The following is a 22277-nucleotide window of genomic DNA, read 5'->3' on the forward strand; positions in this document are numbered from 1 at the left end:
TCCTTCACCATGTCCATGTTTTACATTCCTCTATTTGGTTTTATTGACAGACATACACTCAGTCAAATGTTGATTATGAATTATTAAAAAAAATGTCAATTATGTTCAGACCTACAAACCTATTTAATATTGATTGAACATTCTTTTGGTTTCTTGATAAAATGCAACAGCTACAGTACTGATAAGCTTTTATCTAAACTTCTACAAGGTCTCTATGAGCTTCCTCTTACTTGTAAAACAAAAGTACATTTTTTTTCCTTTTTTTTTTTGCACAGAGTTAATTTCTTCTATGGTGAAGCTTTTTACTTTTTCTTATCCCCACGAAACAAATTGAAATAATATATAGAATAAATGATATGAGTTCCACATATAAACTGATCAGTTATTGACATTCAGATATGATATAATTGATATGATTGGACAATACAGCAGGAGAGATTACCAAAAGTTAAATGCACTAAATTAAAGACAAGTTAGTTCTCAATCAGAAGTAATTGGCGTCCTGACCAGATTTTTGCTAGTTAATTTAGTTTCATCACTAATATTAAAAAGCCAACCAAGTATATCTCGTTCAACCTAATGCAAATTAGTTATGTTCCATTTATAATTGAAGTAACAAATCACTGTTAATATAAAACAACAAGACATCAATTTTAGCTATATCTACTCCATTTTCGTTTTTAAACACAAAAAAAAAACTCACTTTGTCTTTTAATTTGTTTCAACAAACAGCGACAAATTTACCAATGCATCGACAACACTAGACTGGAATAATAAATCCCAGCATAAAACGAAGGCCAGAGACAACAGAGAAGATCGATCCAAATAATAAATGTATGAGAAATAGATAGGTAGTAGTCTCACCTGCTATGAAGGCGTGGAGAAATGATCAACGATCCGAAAAGAGCACCTCAAACAGGTCCCTTCTTGCTTGCTCCTGCCTCCTCCTGCCTCCTTTCGCACCATAATGGATAGATTTACTGATGGATTGGGGAAGAAGTAAAAAGGATGGAAAATGCGAGAATGAAGACGACACCAGATTACCAGGTGTAGTAACAACTCGCACCTAATTACAAGGAACAATGTAATATTCCTCCTCAGATTCGCTTTTTAAAATAACACAACACGTAATATTCCTCTTGGATATCCTTTATGCTCTCCAGGCGTCGATCTTCGTGGACCAAGCCCATTTCAATTGAGGCCTCTAAGTAGCACTAGGTGGCCGGGATCGATAATGATATGTGGGCTTAGGCCCGTTTAATCAACAACTCCCAGCGAGAAATGCTTCAAAGAAAGTGGAAATCGAAGTGGCGGAGATAGCAATAAAAAATTAGGGTCTCGAGCAAGAAGAAAAAGAGAATCCGATCCGCTACCTCCGATCACCGAGGAAGAGAGAGAGATGGGGATTATGGAGAGCTTGAAGATTTTTACGGTGCAACAGCCAATCGTTGTTGCTTCTTGTTTAATCGCTGGTTTCGGTACGCTTTCCATCTCTGTCTCTCTGCTCTCGTTTTCAAGCTTAATCGATCTAATTTACCAATTTCATGCTAAATTAGCTTAATAAGTCTTTGGGATTAAGCTCTAGACTGCTTAGTTAATTTTTCTCGTTTTTGATCGATTGTGTTGTCTCCCCCAAGTTTGAGGATCTGGTTTAGACTTAATCAAGCTCGCTATGCTCATTTTAGCCTATGACCTGACAACTACTAGGTCTCTGTAGTACTTCCTCTATTGGGTTTCAATTACGGATACATCAATTTCTTTCCAGCATCTCTTCCAGTCAATGCTGCATTATGCTTTTGTTCCATTCTTAAAACCTTGCATGCCTGAACTAATTTCTCTTTTAATTTGTGGAAAAAAAATATCAGGCCTGTTTCTTCCTGCAGTGGTGAGGCCTGCATTGGATTCATTTCAGACAGCTAAGCAAGTCCCGCCACCAGCTCTGACTGATGTAAGCTTATTTCTTCTTTAATACAATTTTAAAGTTGTAGCAGTTGTATTCAAAATAAATACAATGTCAGGTAATTGCTAATTTTTAGAGTGTGTTTGATCTCACTAGTGGTAATTTATTTATGGTGAGTTAAATTCATATTTGGAAAAAATTATTCCTCTCTTTATTGGACTGATGATTTAGTTCATGAGACAGGATCTCTTGACAATGAATAACATGACAATCTTGAGAATGTTTGTCAGATGAATACAAAAAACTTCAAAAACCAAATTGGTTCGTTGGTGTCAGTTGTACCTTCAGATAGCCTACCTATTGAGTTTTTTTGAGCTTCATGCAATTTGAGTGTTGCTTGATAATGCATCAATGGTTGTTAAGCACAGATGTTGGTAAGTTCGGAACCATTCAATGTGAAACATACACCAAATCTTTGTGCATGATACCTGTCATATATAGGCATGTAATTGTTGGATATCACTCTAAACCTTATTTGTGACGATTGTCAAGATAATTTGTTGTAAATGAATCCCGACACTAATTCCATCTCAATTTTATTTGTTCCTTGCTATACCTATGCAATCGTCAACGAATACCATTAAAGTTTGCTCTGAACATCTAAGTGCCTAACTGACACTGTGCTTTGCGCACAAGGAAATGATAAGTCTAACTAGGATGCTTCCATAAACTACCCTGCAAAAATTTAAAAACTAGTGTGCCTACCATGGAAGTTAGAAATATCTCAAATGCCTTTCTAAAACATACAATCACCTTGTAGCCTTATCTCCCATTAGTTGGTTTAAAAATGACTTAAATGATCGAGCTTTTTCTCCATGCTAGTGGGTATATAAGCAGTGACTAAAGTATGTACATGGGGCATCTTTTGTGGTATGTGAGGAAGATATTATTACAGCATACGGTACTTTTGATTTTTTTTTTTCAGGATTTCTTGGGACATTTGATATTCTGATTATTCTTTTTAGGGTTATACATGATAAATCTCGTTGCCGGGACATGCCATTTTGTTATGTAAAGGGGTAAATTAAGTATCCACCCAGGCAAATGCTGTAATGGAAACAAAATCAACACAGCTCATACTTGAAATACAAGTACCCTCACAATATAAACTTTTAGTTGTTGAATATTTCCGTGATTAAATTCATCCACGTTACATTTCTTAATTAGATGTTGCACCTTAAAATTATTTCTTATGTTGTAGGTTGTTGCTGGTGTAACGGGCAAAAAGAAATAGAAGGGCCATGTACGACATCTGAATTTGCTATTTCTTTATTTTCTCTTTATTTTCTGTTCGCCCTGTTTGGATCATTTAGGAAATGATAGTCAGGTTACTAAATATGTGTCCTAACCTGATCTTCAATGCTATTTTGTAATAAGCATAACATGGTAAAGCTATTGCTGAATATTACTAAATGACAGCCCCTTTTTTTGTATTTTCTAAAATATTTGTTCTGTTAAATTTTCTTATTTTGTTGTGTTGCCATCCTCGTAGTAGTTTAACACTGCTGTTGAAATGATGCGTGATAAAAGAAACCGTTTATGAACAGAATAATACTTGAAACATAAGGCCTTTTTTTTTTTAATAGTAAAGCAATACAAAAATTATATATGCTTGTTTTCCGATACAATCAATTGAATTGCTACCTCGTACATTCTAATTGCAACACAGAAGAATCAGAATCAAGTCCGGAGTTGAGAATTATCTTGAATTGCATTCAACAGTGGTAGTCAACAGTTAGACTTTATTTTCATTATTTCCTTGTCATACATATATATATGCCATGTTGAGAGAAGTAAATTAAGTTTTATGCCAAGGTATGACCTGCCTCAAGCTCTTGTAAATGCCAAGCTGAAACAAAACAAAACAAAAAAGAGAAAAACATACTGATGTGGTTATAAGGTGTTGGTAACATATGAAGCAATCCAGCTAAATAATTGGCTAGCAAATCCAAATCTTTTCCATCCTGTACTTCTTACAAGCAGATAGGCCAAAATGAAATTTTTTGGGGAAGACAGCTTAAGATCAAAGACTTACCAACAAGTGAGAGGTGGCATGCATTGAGACATCAATGAGGCTACGGTGCCTCTTAAACCTTCTTATCTTAACACTGCTCTCCATACCTTCATCACAACCGCAAGAAGATGCATCAAATGACGAAGAATAAATTGATGACTTACTGGCCCTGTTTGATTCTCTCTTCTCCTTAACTTCATCACCTTTGCTTCTCTCATTCCCTGTGTTAAAGGAGTAGCACCTACTGAAGGATCTTGATCGATGGATAGAATATGTTACATCAAGAACTGATGTCGGGGAGGTAGCATTTGTACTACCGGCCTTCATCTTCAATTCCTCTGCCACCATCCTTGGTGGCAATTCTAATGACCTAGCCGAAGAAGGTTTCTGATTGGGCTTGATAAGGATTGTATCCTTTCTCGGCCTCCCTGGTTCCTCTTCCCATGTAAAGGGAACAGCAACTGGGACCCGAAAAGGGGGTGGTGTTGCCAATCCAGAAGGTTCTGGCCGGTGAAGCGGTAACGAGCATAGCGACAGCTCGGGTGGAGTTTTGCTCGGCTTCATATGAAACAACTTCAGGCCATGCATTCTATAATGCAAGTTATCTATATCTGTGAATTTTCTCTTTATATGGAGAATAATAGATTGATAGAAAAATAAAAGTTGCGCCTGTACTTGGAATTTGGAAATCTGTTATAGCATGAAAATAATCAAAGAGGCTCCAGAAATTCCCACATTCACTACACTTATCTGCCTTTATCACGAGAAAGCTATGGCCAGGCGCTCTACCCTCGTTTCTTTCTTTAATGTGATTTCTTGATTTTGAAATTGATGTTAACAATTAATACTGGGACATTCAGCCTATTGTTGGATCGAGTGAAATATAAGCCCGTTTTAATAAAATCTCGGCCTATGGGCTATGACCAGTTGGCTACAGTGTCTTACATAAATCAAGCAAAGGTCGCTACCGGATTTGTTTCAAGTTACAAAATATCACAAGAATAATAACCTAACAACTGAACCGCATTGCTTCATAATTACAAAAAATATTATGACACTTTTGACTTCACCTTGTTGGTAATAAAAAACAAAAGAAGCTGCAAATCCATTGATGTGGAGGATATTTTGTGTATTTTTTTTTATTTGTAAAGTTTATGGACACATATCTAGCTGAAAATGCGATGTAAATAATTTCTCACATTTAAATTTGTAATTTTAGTTTTTTCACTCTTAGTATTAACAAAAAAAAAAATACATGTTTGAAATAAAAATCTTCGCATTCTTTACATGTTTGAAACTTTGGATAATACCAAGTTACTAAAAAAAATAATGACAATATAAAATGTTAGACGAGGAAATATCCCATGCCGAAATCATGTTCCTGTCTAGCTGTTGTAACTACTAACTAGTACTAAATGGTCCTGCTGCATCACGCATGGCTGATTGATTATCATATTATGCTTGTCCGCTTTTTGGGTGCTCATTTCGCATATGCATGCATGCAGTCGTGCACAAGATTTAGATTGGAACTTAATTTTCGCACTATAGCATATTAGCATAATTAATGGTACCTTAGATGGACAGGTATATATTCATGCAAAATCATTTACTTTTATTAAACATGATTCCATCAATCTATCATTGGTGGTTAGGAAAGAGAGATGTGGGACGGGGCCCACCATCGTACTGCATGTCGTATATAATATATAATTAAGATGGAGCAATTGGAAATTCCATTATTAGAAAGAAACTATAGTTGTCGACTAGCCGACTAGGTGATACAAAGGTACAAATATATGTGGACTATAAAAAAATACAAGTTTGAAGAAAAGAAAAAACAAAACAAAACAAATCCTCCAATATAATCTTAAAATTGCACAAAATTTACGTCAGGTCTAAAATCGAAATTAAAATTTGAACTTAAAAGTTCGACCATATGACGTGAGAGGACTAATTAGTGAACTTATTAAAATAATTCAAAACAAAAATATTTTCAAACTTTAGAGAGGAAGCATGAGAGGTTGGCTACGATCTCATCTCATCTCCGGAAGTGATTTTTTTATTGTTATTCTCATGTGTGGTTGTCATATTCGTTTCCACTAGAAAGATATATTGAACTCAGGATAATACTAACTATTATTATGATGAGGAGGGTTTAAATGTCCATGTTTTTGTGCCTTCATCATGCCTCCATCTTTCTCCATTATTTTCAAAGTTCAAACAGTCGATCCGAACCGCTCAACCTAACCTTCATACTAAAATATGTTTGGAGACCAAATTTTATATTTTTAGGAATTTTTTTAGATAGGTACAAAAATACTGTTTTTATATGGTTCAGATTTACTGATTTTGTACCTATCTAAAAAAATAATAATAAAATTCCTAAAAATATAAAATTTGGTCTCCAAACATATTTTAGTATGGAGGTTAGGTTGAGCGGTTCGGATCGACTGTTTGAACTTCGAAAATGATGGAGAGAGATGGAGGTATGATGGAGGCACAAAAACATGGAGGCATTTGAACCCTCCTCTATTATGATCATATTATGAGAATAAAATAAGATTTCTAGTACAAATAATTAAGATATATATATATATATATATCAAGGTTCTAAATAGCGATTATAGCGGCATAGCGGGGAGACCAAAAAAAAAAGCTATTGCGAATAGCGTAGCTATAGCGGAAGCTATCACACATAGCGATTTTCCTTTTTCAAACTTTATATTCTATATTTCTACTAATTATCAACATAATCAATATTAGAAAATTGATGTAACAACTAAATGACAACTAATCTAAGTCTATACTTTTTATCAATTACGCAAATAAGAAGGAAAAAAAATCTAAAAAGTAACATTATTTAATAGTTTATACTTCATGGTATTACATATTATAATAGACAAAGAGCAATTAATTTTATAAGGTAAATGAAGTCAATATACATATTTAAACATTTTATAATTATAATAATAATCAAAATCAGCTTTCAATTGAAACGAACGATAATAATTTTACAAATGAATACTATAAAAAGAGTAATCAAAATGAAGAATTAGTATTTGAATATTTCTCGATATAGAATGATAGAATAAATCACAAATAAAAATATAAGCATATAGTTTGGTTTAGTATACTTATCGTAGAAGACCATGTAGCATTAGAAATAAGAATAGAAGTACAGAAGTCCATATAAATTGCAAAAAAAAAAACCATGTAGCATAGCGGTCGTAGCTGAGTTAGCGCAATTTTATCTCATAGCTTAGCGTTTATGGTCCGGAAAAGCTATAGCGCCGCTATAGCTACCTATTTAGAACCCTGATATATATATATATATATATGAGGAGGGTTCAAATGCACCCAAATGCACCCTATTCTTTTCCTCCATTTTCAAAGTCTGAATAGTCAATCCGAACCGTTAGATGCGATATATATATTAAGATGTGCTTGGAGACCAAATTTTACATTTTTTGGAATTTTTTTACTATTTATTAAGCCACTTTGAAAAATCGCTGATCTAATGGTCCAGAAAATGTAAAATCAGCAATTTTCAAAGTGGCTTAATAAATAGTAAAAAAATTCCAAAAAATGTAAAATTTGGTCTCCAAGTACATCTTAATATATAAATCGCATCTAACGGTTCGGATTGACTATTCGGACTTTGAAAACGGAGAAAAAAGATTTGAAAGATAGGGTGCATTTGAACCCTCCTCTATATATATATATATATGAGGAGGGTTCAAATGCACCCAAATTTTTGTGCACCCAAATGCACCCTATCATTTTTCTCCGTTTTCAAAGTCCGAATAGTCAATCCGAACCGTTAGATGCGATCTACATATTAAGATGTGCTTGGATACTAAATTTTATATTTTTTGGAATTTGTTTACTATTTATTAAGCCACTTTGAAAATCGCTGATCCAATGGTCCAGAAAATGTAAAATCAGCGATTTTCAAAGTGGCTTAATAAATAGTAAAAAAATTCCAAAAAATGTAAAATTTGGTCTCCAAGCACATCTTAATATGTAGATCGCATCTAACGGTTCAGATTGACTATTCGGACTTTGGAAACGGAGAAAAAGAATTTGAAAGATAGGGTGCATTTGGGTGCACAAATATTTGGGTGCATTTGAACCCTCCTCTCTATATATATATATAGAGTGTGGCTAATTTGCTATCGGAAGCACTTCGGCCGAGGTGCTTCCGGGGCTATATTCGCATATGTGATGTTCAAACAACAAATTCAAACCGTTAGATGTTTAATATATATTAAAATCTACTTGGAGACCAAATTTTAGATTTTTTGGAATTTTTTTACTATTTATTAAGATGGTTTGAAAGTCGCTGTTTTTTATGGTGCAGAATTTTAATAAAAACAGCGATTTTCAAACCATCTTAATAAATAGTAAAAAAAATTCAAAAAATGTAAAATTTGGTCTCCAAGTAGATTTTAATATAGATTAAACATCTAACGGTTTGGATTTGTTGTTTGAACATCACATATGCCAATATAGCCCCGGAAGCACCTCGACCGAAGTGCTTCCGGTAGCAAATTAGCCACTCCCTATATATATATATATATATATATATATAGGAGGGATCAAGTTACAACAATTTTTGAGTTACAACAAGCATTTTCTACATTTTTAAAGTCCAAATCGTCGATCCAAACCGTTAGATGTGATCTCTACAATAAAATGTGCTTGGAGACCAAATTTTACATTTTTTGGAATTTTTTTACTATTTATTAAGATGGGTACAAAATTCAATGGTCTGAATTTGTCTAGTTTTTGTACCCATCTTAATAAATAGTAAAAAAAATTCAAAAAATGTAAAATTTGGTCTCCAAGCACATTTTATTGTAGAGATCACATCTAACGGTTTGGATCGACAATTTGGACTTTGAAAATGTAGAAAATGCTTGTTGTAACTTGTTGTAACTCAAAAATTGTTGTAACTTGATCCCTCCTCATATATATATATATATATGTGAGTACGGCTAACGCGCTTTCTCTAGTATATTAACAATATGCTTCCGGCCTCTAAAATCTATTGAATCGGCTTCAAATGACAAATCTAAACCGTTCAAACCAATGTCCTTAACGAGAGCTTCGTTTCCATATAAAAAAAATTTAAGTTTCGAATTTATTTACTATCAAGTTAAGCGGTCAAAAGACGAAGGATATTATGCGCATTTTAATGCACTATTTTGGTCATTTTTTTGACCGCTTGACTTGATAGTAAATAAATTCGAAACTTAATTTTTTTTTATATGGAAACGAAGCTCTCGTTAAGGACATTGGTTTGAACAGTTTAAATTTGTCATTTAAAGCCAATTCAATAGATTTTAGAGACCGCAAGCATATTGTTAATATACTAGAGAAAGCACGTTAGCCATACTCTCTCTATATATATATATATATTAAAAGAGTATAACGAAAAATTGACAACCCAAACTGCAACGTTGAAATCATTCAATCACCTATATACACTGATAATATTAAGTCATTAATTTTTCAAATGATTTGTTGGATGCTTATTTAAAATTTACTCGCCCAAAAAATTATTTACAAAACCGTTTAAACTGTAAAGATCATTATCTATAATTTTATTTATTAAATCTTGATTACCGTTTTATTGATTGTTGATATTGTCAAATAAGCTGGTTTAAAAAGAGGTATAATAGATCATGGATTTGAAATCCACAAAGTGAATAAATCTTCTTTAATATACATAGGAGTTTGAAAATATATTTGATAGCTTGATCTCCAACTCATTATTTCAAAATATATACATAAATAGGAAAATGTTAATATGCTACGCGTAGCATAGAGGACCGTGCAATGGCTCAATATTTGAGTTTTCAAAATTCTAACTGTCGATCCGAACTATTCAACATGATCTCCATATGAATATGTACTTGTAAATCAAATTTTACATTTTTTTTAATTTTTTTACTATTTTTTTAGATAGATAGAAAATCACTTGATCTGAAAATTCTTTACCATTCAGATCATGTGATTTTAAACTCTCAAGCATCTAAGAGTGGTCCAGAAAAAATTCAATCGGCTGGAATTGTAAATTGTCAGCGCAATACCTTAGAGAATACTCTCTTTTCTCTTTTCTTTTTTTGAAAAGGACAATACTCTTCTTATATATAGAAGTGGGGGTGAAGATTTTAGTAACGCACCTTTTACTTTACCAGCAATGAAGTTTGAAAAGCTTTTTAAATTATTCTCGGTACAGGTCAAAATTATTATGAATAAAATATTAAAATGTAAATGTTCATAATTTTCAACATTCATTCTCCACTACCATTACTACTATTGGAATTTATATCCTACTATTATTAAAATTCATTTTCTCATTTATTCTTGTAATTAATTTAGATGATTTTTCATTCACAATTTGTAGCCTATAAATAAAGCATTTGTACTCTTGTATTGTACACACATGAGAAATGTATGAATAAAAAGATTATCATCTTTTTCCTCTCTATCTTGTTTATTATTTTTTATACTTGTTTATCTTTATTTTATAACACGTTATCAGCACGAGAGCTCTATTAGTTGATTCGAGATAACTTTGATATATTTTATTTCAATTCCATTTAAATAAATAATGCTTATAGTAAGTAATTGTTAAATTGAATAAGCTATCAATTTATGTACATTTATTTTTAAGATTTTTAGTATGGTTCATATATTTTTATATGAATTGCAATTTTTTTTATCTTCTGGAAGAAGATTTAAAGAAATCTTCCAGAAGAAGATATATATGATATAGGAAATTAATCTAAGAAGATTTTAAAAAATCTTTCTGAAGAAGAATTATATGATATACAAATTTTGTATGATGTTCATTTTGTTATTTTTTTCTCAATAATTTAATCTTCTCGAAGAAAAATTTCAAAATATATTAAGAAGGTCTTCCTGAAGAAGATTTCAAGAGATATTAAGAAGTTCTTTTCTTCAAGAAGATTTCGAGAAATTTTATATGATGCGTAAAATTTATGTGATGTTCATATTGATATTATTCATCAATAATTTTAATCTTCTTGAAGAAGATTTCAAGAAATATAATTTGTTTAAGAAGATTTTAAGAAATTTTTCTGAAGAAAATTCCAAGGAAGAAGATTTAAAAAAAACCGAAAAATATTTCAAGTAATCTTCCTGAAGAAGATTTATGCGACTCACAAAAATTAATATGAGAAGATTTCAATATATCTTCATGAAGAAGATTTCAATAAGGTTTATATGATGTGAATTTTTTTTAATGATATAATCGTTATGAAGAAGATTCAAGAAATATTCCGAGTTTATATATTATATTTCACATTATATTATGTTAATGAAATGACCTGATGCCCTATGAATAGTGTGTATCGAAGTTAATGTTATCTCTATTTAATATTAATATCAAATAGCCTGAAGCTATTTGTTAAACACAATTTTTTCTCTCCATATTGTGCAATTTTAGATCTGAGTATATTATTAAATTTAGATCTATTCAAGATTAATTTTAGATCATACTCATATTTTTTTATAATATACAATTTGAATGGGATTATAAAAATCTGTATTCTTATGTCGTTTTAATTCATGTAACACACATGAAAAAAAAAATCTCATAACACATGAGATGTGAATAGGGAGATGCGTTTTGTTGTAATAGATACTGCCTTATTAATCTGAATAGTAATGGTAATAAATGAAATTCAATTTAAGGATCAGATTATTCGCATACAACGTATGTTTACCAGTCTGTTACTTTAATTTCTTAATCAAATATTTTATTAATTGATGTTGGCTAACTACAGTTATTTATACGGGGAATGAAAATTACACATTATTTGATTTCATTGAAAAGGCCTCATGTAACGTTTACATTTATTTTATAATGTTGGAGCTGCTCTTCATATTACCAAATTTAATTAGATTGGTGAATAAAGAAAAAAAATTAGGTCATGATTGATTTTCTAAATTACATCTTCACACTGTTAATCACGGAATTTATTTTCTTTTATCAGCAATTTATCATTTTAAATAATTTAATCTTTCTGAAGAAGAAGATTTTAAAAAATATTTTGAGTTAATATCTTGTTTCTTTATAGTTGAACAAAATAACGAGTTGTTAAAAAAAATCATGAATTTCATCCTATTAGTTATGCTTCATTTCCTGAAGTGAATGTAGCAACACATGATAATCATAATAATTTCTGGACATACTCATGTGGATGTGGTGATGATGAAAATACATATTTTTCCAATAGAAGCGAAAAAATAATAATGAAGAAAATGAATGAGAAAATATAAAAAAAAATGATTGAAGGCTCCAGAAGAGCAATATTATTATTATATGGAGGAATATAAGTTTATATTAATGATGCATTATCTTTTTCTAAGTCTCAAAAAAATTTGTTAAGTTTTAAGAGTATCCGCTGAAATGGATATCATATTGAGACTACCAATGAAGAAAATATTGAATATCTTTATATTACTAGCATAATATCAGATAAAAAATGCATATTGAAAAAAATTGTTTATGTTTTCCTCCGGCTTGTACTATATATATTAGTGCAATTGAAACTTATGTTATTGAAAACCAGAAGTTTACATACAAGAATATGTTTATAGTTTGACATGATCGGTTGGGTCATTCTGGATCAATAATGATGCGAAAAATAATAAAGAATTAATGTGAATATTTATCAAAGAACCAGATAATTCTTTAATCTGGTGAATTTTTTTATGTGTTAATTTTATTTCTAGAACGTATATAATATGATATTTGTGGAACATTATATCCAACATGTGAACCATTTGAATATGTTATGGTTTTAATTGATGCATCAATAAGATGGTCACATGTATGTTTATTATCAAATCACAACCTGGCATTTGCAAGATTACTTGCTCAATTGATTTGATTAAAGAGCATAATTTTATTATCATCCAATTATGAAAATACGTCTAAACAATGTCGAAACTAATGTTGAACATCCTGTAAATGTTGGTATATAAAAAAAAGATATAATATTTTACATACAACAAAACTAATTTGCATCATGCCAACTAGCAATTATAAAGCTCCCCATTATAATTGGTTTTTGGTCATATATCTAATATTTCCCATATAATAATTTTTTAATGTGCGGTATATGTTCTGATTGCTTCACCACAATGCACTAAAATGGGATATCAAAGAAAGTTAAGAATTTATATTGAATTTGAATCTCCATATATAATAGAGTATCTAGAATCATTGATGGGAGATTTATTCATGGCTAATTTTGTCGGTTATGATTTTGATGAATAAAAATTCTCAACCTTAGGGGAAGAAAACTATTAGCTGGAAAAATATATTAGTATGAATTATCATTGTCTTATTTTGATCATCGTACTAAAGAATATGAACTAAATATTCAAAAGATAATTCATTTGCAAAGATTAATAAATCAATTGTCAAACACATTCACAGACTCAAAGAAAGTGACCAAATCACATGTACCAACTGCTAATGCTCCAATTAAAGTCGATGTCCATGTTGGACAAACTAATTATAACACGCATGAAGCGTGGAAAAGCAATCGGTTCCAAATATTGAAAAGATAAAATAAATCCTCGAAAAAAAGGAGCAAAGAATGAAAATGGTCAAGTCGAGGATATGATAATTTCATATAAAACTCCAAAAGAGAATAAAATTATAAGTAATATTGGAGTTCCAACAGAAACTCAGGTATATGAAATTTATGAAAATAAAGAGATCTCGATAAATTATATCATGAAGGAAGAAGATGGAACCGAGATAAAATTGATATTAATGATATTTTTTTTGTATATAATATAGCGCTAAATATAATAAATATTGAGGATTATGACTAGAAGTCTATTAAAGAATGTCGACAAAGAAATAATTGGCCAAAATAGAAATGTGCAATTGAGGCATAGTTAAACTCTCTTGAAAAACGAAAAGCTTTTGGACCTGTAGTCCTAATACCTGAATGTATAAATATCAGTAGGATATAAATGGTTATTTACGTGAAAAAGAAATGAGAAGGGTGAAATTGTAAGATATAAAGCGCGGCTTGTCACTCGAGATTTTTCGCAAAGACTTGTAATTGATTATGAACAAACATACTCATTTGTGGTGGATGCAATAACTTTTTGAAACATAATTAGTCTGGCAGTGCATAAAGGACTTGATTTGTACCTAATGAATATTGTAACAGCCTATTTAAATGGTTCGCTTGATAATGATATTTATATGAAAATCTTTGAAGGATTTAAGATGTCTGAAGCATGTAATTTAGGTTCTAGAAAACATTATTCAGTTAAATTGAATAAATCTTTATATCGATTAAAGCAATATAGACGCATATGCTATAATCGTTTAAGTGAATATTTATTGAAATATGGATATAAGAATGATACGATCTGTCAATGTATTTTCATGAAAAGATATAGAAATGATTTTGTTATAACTGCAGTTTATGTTGACTATCTAAGCATCATTGGAACTCCTAAAGAGCTTCCAAAAGCAATAAATTATTTAAAGGAAGAATTTGAGATAAAAGATCTTGGGAAAACAAAATTTTGCATTGAATTGCAAATCGAACATTTAAAAATGACATTTTTATGCATCAAGAAAATTATATTGCAAAAGTGCTGAAATAATTTTATCCATTAAGCACGTCGATGGTTGTAAAATCATTAGATGTGTATAAAGATCGTTTTGGACCTCGAGAAAATGATGAAGAACTATTTGGTCCTGAAGTACCATGCCTTAGTGCAAGATGAGCACTTATGTATCTTAATGGACATACAATGCATGATATATCATTTGCTGTAAATTTATTAGCAAGATATAGTTCTTCTCCCATGCGAAGATATTGACATATAATTAAACATAAACTTCGCTACTTATGAGAAAATTTAGCAATACACAAAAACAAGTCAAGTATGTGTTTGGTTAAGATCTGTGATTCAACACATTTGTCAAACATGTAGCTTGTCTTTTAGAGAAATGATCCCGGCGATCATATATGAATAATATTGTATGTATTGCTCAATGAAATGAATGATACATTAAAGGAGATAGAACAAAACATATTTCACCAAAATTCTTTTTCACACATGATCTCCAAAAGAATAATGTTATTAATGTTCAGCAAATCCATTTAAGTGAAAAATCTAGCATATTTATTCATTAAGGCGCTCGTTACTGCAATATTCGAAAAGCTAGTTCGTAATACTGGAGTTCGCTGACTTTAAAGATCTTGATTGATGCTGTCATGAGGGGGAGTTAATATGCACTTTATTTTCCTTAACCATGGTTTTTTCCACTGGGTTTTCCTGGTAAGACTGTAGTTGCGTATTTAGAAGAATATTGTATTTTTTTTCCTTCACTAGGTTTTTATCTTATAGGATTTTTCCTAATTAGGTTTTAATGAGGCATATTCTTATGTAATGGACATCCAAGGGGGAGTGTTATGAATAAAATATTATAATGTGAATGTCCATAACTCCCAACATTCATTCTCCACTACCCCCACTATTATTGGAATTCATTTTCCCATTTATTCTTGTAATTAATTTAGATTGTTTTTCATTCATAATTTGTGACCTATAAATAGAGCCTTTGTACTCTTGTATTATACACACATGAGAAATGCATGAATAAAAAGATTGCCATCTTTTTACTATCTATCTTATTTATTCTTCTTTATACTTGTTTATCTTTATTTTATAACAAAAATCACATTGTTAAAATCTGCAGCCCATGCAGGAATGTAATCTAAATTAAATGAACAGCACGCAAAAATTTAATGTTCAAGCCGACCAATCCAATGTAAAGGTTTCTCTCGTATCATTTTTGAGAAAGGAGTGGGTGTCATGTTCGTTGGATCTATTTTGGATCCAATAAAATTCATAACCGTTCAATTTATTTTAAGATCCGTGCACATAAAAAATAATGTGAAAGTGTACAAATATTAAAACAGATCGTACATATTTTAAAGTAGATCGAATGATTGAAGAACTCATCTAACTAAAGAACTAAAATAGGTCGAATGGATATCGTAGTTCCGCAGTGTTATTTACATGAGGAGGGTTCAAATGCCTCCATTTTTAAAAACATTAATAACTTAAAATTTAAAAACTTAAAAGTTAATATAAAATCGTTGGATACGATCTATATCATTCTATCTATGCACGTGTAAAAAATTATAACATTTCAATATTGTTTTGGTTGTCATCAAGAGCTTTAAAAAATACACTAATGTGGATTATTTATGGACGTTGATTTTTCAACTTATTTATTCACATTTAAACAAAATCGAAATGTAATAATTTTTATGAGTACATAGAAAAAATAACATAGATCACGTCTAATGATTTTATTTTAATTTTTAAATTTTAAATTATTAAGGTTTTTAAAAATAGAAACACATTGGAGATATAAAAAAATGAATGCATTTAAACCATCCTCTATTATAATATAAAGGAAATAAAATATAAAACGGACACGTGGCAGATATTTGTGGATTGAGATTTGAAATAGACAGCGAGAGAGTCAAAAAAAACAAAAAAACAAAAAAGAAAGAAAGAAAGAGAAAACACCAATAACCATCAGTTTCACGTGAACCAGTCTGAAATCAACGTCTTCAAATAAAAACAAAACATTAAAACATAGAGAATGCTAAAGGCCAATTTACCTACTCTTTTAGCAACTCACTGACGCCGTGACGCGTGGGTATAACAATTTTTAAAAAATGACCGGAGGAAGGAGTGGGGCCGTCCTGTCAGTGAGTTGCGAAACGTCCTGTTCTAGGAGATCTGTTAAACAGGATTCCTCGAAAGATGGGAGGTTGTCTGCCGACAGTGGACACATTTGCAAGGATACACCTACTTTATTCATAATTATTAATAAGCCCCTACATCAAAATTACAATTACTGCTGATTATTATTATTTTTTTAACCATGATACGAGAATATATTTTTTTAGGAGAAGATTGAGATTAGGGGTGAAAACGGAACATATACAGAGCGGATAATGCTGATACCATATCCGCATTCGTCTGATAATGAGCGGATACGAATACGGATACGGATAGTAAACGGATATCAAAATTCAAAACCAAATTCGCCTTAAACGGATACGGATACAGAACGGATAGTCCACGGATACGGATTCGAATACAGATATAAAACAAATAATGGTCGGATAATTAAGATATATGAACTTCTAAAATACAAAATATTATATAAAATAAAAAAATTATATGTGTTCTTAATTATTTAGATAAGGTGTGTGTCAAATATATATATATATAGAGAGAGAGAGAGAGAGAGATGGGCTATGGTGCATTGCAATGCATAGGCCATGGTGTGCATTGGACCATAAATCACCGATTCAAAGTCCAAATGACCGATCCAAACCGTTCATCTTGTTCTCCATATTAATATGTGCTTGGAGACCAAATTTTACATTTTTTGGAATTTTTTTACTATTTATTAAGCCACTTTGAAAATCGCTGATCCAACGGTGACTGTTTAGAACAGTAAAATCAGAAGCCACCGTTGGATCAGCGATTTTCAAAGTGGCTTAATAAATAGTAAAAAAATTCCAAAAAATGTAAAATTTGATCTCCAAGCACATATTAATATGGAGAACAAGATGAACGGTTTGGATCGGTCATTTGGACTTTAAATTGGTGATTTATGGTCCAATGCACACCATGGCCTATGCATTGCAATGCACCATAGCCCATCTATATATATATATATATATATATCGTATAAATTTCAAAATTCAATATAAGTAGCTCAGTAAATTGATTATATAATAAATGAGGAGGGTTAAAAATTCCCCAACAGCTTTTACCCAAAAATATCTCACTATCTGGACTGCACATCTAATTTCATATCGACGTTCCAGATTATTTGCATTTCATACCTTTCAACTTCTCAAACGCCTTTCTCTCTTCTCCAGTTGCTATCGCTCGTTTCTCTCTTCTCCACTGAACAAAACTCACACGCAAAGAAACTCGCTCTTTTCTCCATCAACAAAGTTCGGTCCTTTCCTACCATGAACGAAACTCACTCTCCTCCCAACAATAAACACGGGGTGGCTCTTCCCTCCGCCTCTCTCTCCAGCGAACCAACGAAAACATCATCACCACCCTCTTTATTCTCTCACGTAATATACTCCCTTAAATTTCTGTTAAATTATTTTCAATTTAGAAAGAGGAATGAAATTCAACATTGTTTTCTCCTTAATTGAAAATAAAAAAACAGTATCACTACATTGTTACTAATTAATTGAACCTTTCTATAAACTTAGAAAATACATAGAAAATCATGTGCATATATGTACAATTTAAAGTAAAATGCTCAATTTCTGTATAACTAACCTCATTTTCATAAGGGTCACGAAATCAACTTTATGATAGTGGGTCGACAAATGAGCAAAAAGGCCGAAGAACCATTTCATAGTCAGAAATCAATTAAAAATATTAAAAGAAAATGCTAATTACTGCAATAAATCAATTATACAAGCCATACGAAACTTCTTCTGTAACAAATTCAAAACCAAATCCATAAGCAATTAGTGATTGACAAATTTGAAAATCAATTTCATGGTCAATTAGTGATTTAACAAATTCACTCCAAAAAAATTGCTCAATGGTTCGCTAGAGAGAGGCAGAGAGAGGAGCCACCCCGTGTTCACAATTGGGAGGAGAATAAATTTCATTCATGGAAGAGAAGGAGCGAACTTTGTTGATGGAGAGGAGAGTGAGTTCCTTGCGCTGAGTTTCATTCGGTGGAGAAGAAGGGAGCAAACAATAGCAAATGGAGAGGAGAGAGGCATTTGAGAAGTTGAAAGGTCTGAAGTGGAAATGATCTGGAGAGTCGATCTGAAATTAATGTGCGATTCAGATGATGGGATACGTTTGGGGTAAAAATTATTGGGGTATTTTAACCCTTCTCATAATAAATTTGTAGAATATTAATTTTTATTATTTTTGAAATAAATTATTATTTTTTATAATTTATGAAAGATGATAAAATATGACTTGAAAATAAAAGAAAATTATTAATATTTCAAGTCATTTTTTATCATCTTAGATAGAAGTTGGTATTCTACAGACTCATTATATAACTAATTTATTGAGCTACTTAGACAGAAGTTTGAAATTTATATGATAAATTTTTAAGGTAATAGTAAAGAAGACCTTGTGTTATATATCCATTGCACTTAAGCCTTACTCTAGTATAATTATACAACCGACTAATGTGAAAGGAAAACATGTAACAGAGTTTAAGATTAGATTTTTTTCAAAATATTGACCCGACCATTTTTTTTCAGTTTTAATCAATTCTGATCTCCCTCCTAAAACTACATTTGCATGATATTACGTGGCTTATTAGGACGCTGATGATTGCTTCCATTTAGAATGACAAACTGTGCAATTGTTGGTACAAAAGTCTCTATGTTGCACCTGCATGTATATATACCCTTTTCGCCCTGTGTTTATAAAAAAAAAACACACACACACACGGGGAAAATCTAATCAAATATTGTGTACCTAATCGGACTTAATTTGTTACATATGGTTCTGTAATTGGATCAATGTTAATTACGTTCGTTAATTAGCGTTTTTAGTTATTGCATAGTAATATTTACAGAAAGGTTTGTTGTTGTTTTTTTTTTCTGAATAACATATAAATTTGTTTTGTTATAATTTATTTCTTGCATACCAGTACTTACGAATTCTCAGTATACTACATTAATTTGATTAAGGGTGTACAACGGGCGGGTCGATGATAATTTATTAAAATTTTAACCCAATCCGATCACACCAGGTTAAAAAAATTTTTTACTTGACCCACCCATAACCCAACCCAATCCATCTATTTTTTTATATACGGGTTATGCGGGTTAGACGGGTTAAACGGGTTATAAATTCAAAGCTATCATTCTGGACTGATTCAAAGCAAGACATATTCAAAAACAGAAGTTGGCAAGTTGGTAACTTATCATGGTAACTTACCAACGTACCACTGCATTAAATAAACTTATCATGGTAAGTTGGTAACTTATTAGAACCAGTTAGTACCAGTGCAGTGGTACTAATTTGTATTTCATTTAGAGCCCACAATAATCCTATTTTGGCCAGCCTACAATAGTGATGTTAAGCATATACTGATACTGGTACCAGTGCAAAAAACTGAGTTAAGCATACAAAACAGTGGTACTAACTACACTAACTGGTACCAGTGCAAAAAACTGAGTTAAGCATATACTAACACTAGTAGCAGTGCAAAAAACTGAGTTAAGCATATATTGATATTGGTACATAAGAGATATTCTTGTAAAGATTTTAAGTTTTTAACAATACAGTGGTACTAACTGGTACTAGTGCCGGGTCGCGAGCGAAGGAGATAAGGACTCTGGGTCGGGTTCGGGTATAAACGGGTTAGTAAGAGCAAACCCGTGACCCGACCCAGAGTAACGGGTTTATCAAATTTCAACCCGTACCCGACCCAATAACAACTCAACCCGGTAAAAAACGGGTTGGGTCGGACGGGTCAGATGGGTCGGGTGGGTCACGAGTATTTTTGTACACCCCTAAATTTGATAGTGACACATGGCAATGGTACTACACATACATAGCGCACATTGATATGTATTACGGATCAATATAATTCATTTTTAAAATCCAAATATTTGATATAAACTGTTCAACGTGATATTCATATGAAAATTTACAGACTAAAGTTTACATTTTTTTTCCCTATTTTTTATATACCTAAAAATCACTAATATGAATTATTAATATTTAGATCAGGTGATGTTCTACTTGTCTGGCAAAAAATAGTCAACAAATTCTACATAATATAAAATTATATAAAATTCGATTTAGAAGTACATTTTGTATACAGAGATCATGTTAAACAATTCAGCTCAACTACTTGGACTTTAAAAACAATATTGGCGTTTTTCAATTATCGAAAGCTTGTCCATATATCATTTTTTTTATTTAAAAATAAGGGCAAGAGTTGTGCACGCACATTTACAGAAGTCAGTAAGGATGCACAAAACATTAAGGAAGAAGTTTTGTGGCAACTACAATTTCAACGGTCAGAGGCAGAGGCAACACAAACGAGAGGAAGAGCATAGATGAAGAAAGAAAGATCATGGGATCAGCAGCTTCAGCTTTACTTATTTGCTTACCTAATTTGTTTCCCTTCTTTTATTTACTTTATTTTGCTCAATTGTTTTGAGCAACATTACTTTTCTTTATACAGTTACATAACCAATATAACATAACACTCTTTTCAATTAAATACGGGCTAGATCCATATTTTAAAAATAATAATACTGTTTAGTTTACCTGATGATTAGAAATGGAGGAATTACAAATGTAATTACATGCCATATGTTTTAATTATAACTTTTAAACTTGGTTTGCGAGGTACGATTCGTGTGAAGTGTTACAACTTAAAAGTAAAAGAATTTGTGGGGGTGGGGGGACAAATTAAACTTGAAGCAAAAGATTCATTTAATAATTCGGAAGACAATATAACACCAGAGAAACATGGACCTAAAAATATAATGCCGAAAATTTTATTAATACACAAAAAATATAAAATTACAAAATCTACCCAACTTTTCGTAAGAATTCAAAATCGAACCCTTTTGGTGTAAATAACTGGACCAAGCCCCTCTTTCCGATTATTTAGTCATAGATCCAGAAATTGGTTCGATGACTAAATAACCGGTTTTGTGTTTTTTTTTTGTACAAAACATAATTATTTTTAATTAATTTATTTTTTGTATTGAAATATTAGAAATATTTAATATATTTCTTTGAAAATAGATGAAAATACAATATAATTTGATTTATTAAAAAGACTGCGACAAATAACCCAGATCAATATTTTTCAGACCGGATTTTTCACGGCTGTAAGAAAAATTAATATATTTCTATATGTGTTATTGGAAAAAAAAATTAATATGCTTTGAATGTGAGTTATTGATCACAATTCAAAAGTCACTTCTAGGTAAATACATAAAATATTGTTATTCTTCTATTACATTTAATTTCTAAAAAAATATATCTATTTTTGAAAAAAAAATAAAAATTTTAAATTATTTAATGATTGGTATTCAAAAAAAATTCTCAAAATACCAAAAAAAAAAATTTAATTCGCAAGGACATAGTACAGTACTAATATTATTTTATTACAAAAAAAACCGTTAGGGACCCGTTACTTTCCCCGGATCAATATTTTTCAGA

The 22277-nt window shown here is 31.1% G+C and overlaps 2 protein-coding genes across 2 annotated transcripts; one reads left to right on the plus strand and one right to left on the minus strand.

The window, feature by feature from the left end:
• Positions 1–1291: 1291 nt before the first annotated feature.
• Positions 1292–3380, plus strand: LOC144547147 (fiber). Its single transcript, XM_078295739.1, has 3 exons — positions 1292–1478; positions 1866–1948; positions 3162–3380. Exons 1-3 carry the CDS (start codon positions 1400–1402, stop codon positions 3192–3194), a joined length of 195 nt encoding a protein of 64 aa, XP_078151865.1. The 5' UTR covers positions 1292–1399; the 3' UTR covers positions 3195–3380.
• A 230-nt stretch (positions 3381–3610) lies between these two features.
• Positions 3611–4755, minus strand: LOC144547146 (uncharacterized). Its single transcript, XM_078295737.1, has 2 exons — positions 3996–4755; positions 3611–3809 (listed from the first exon to the last, which is right to left on the minus strand). The coding sequence occupies exons 1-2, from the start codon at positions 4560–4562 to the stop codon at positions 3759–3761; spliced, it is 618 nt and encodes a 205-aa protein (XP_078151863.1). The 5' UTR covers positions 4563–4755; the 3' UTR covers positions 3611–3758.
• Between the last annotated feature and the right edge of the window lie 17522 nt (positions 4756–22277).

Source organism: Carex rostrata, chromosome 31 (assembly GCF_964058835.1).
Source record: "Carex rostrata chromosome 31, lpCarRost1.2, whole genome shotgun sequence".
NCBI lineage: Eukaryota > Viridiplantae > Streptophyta > Magnoliopsida > Poales > Cyperaceae > Carex > Carex rostrata.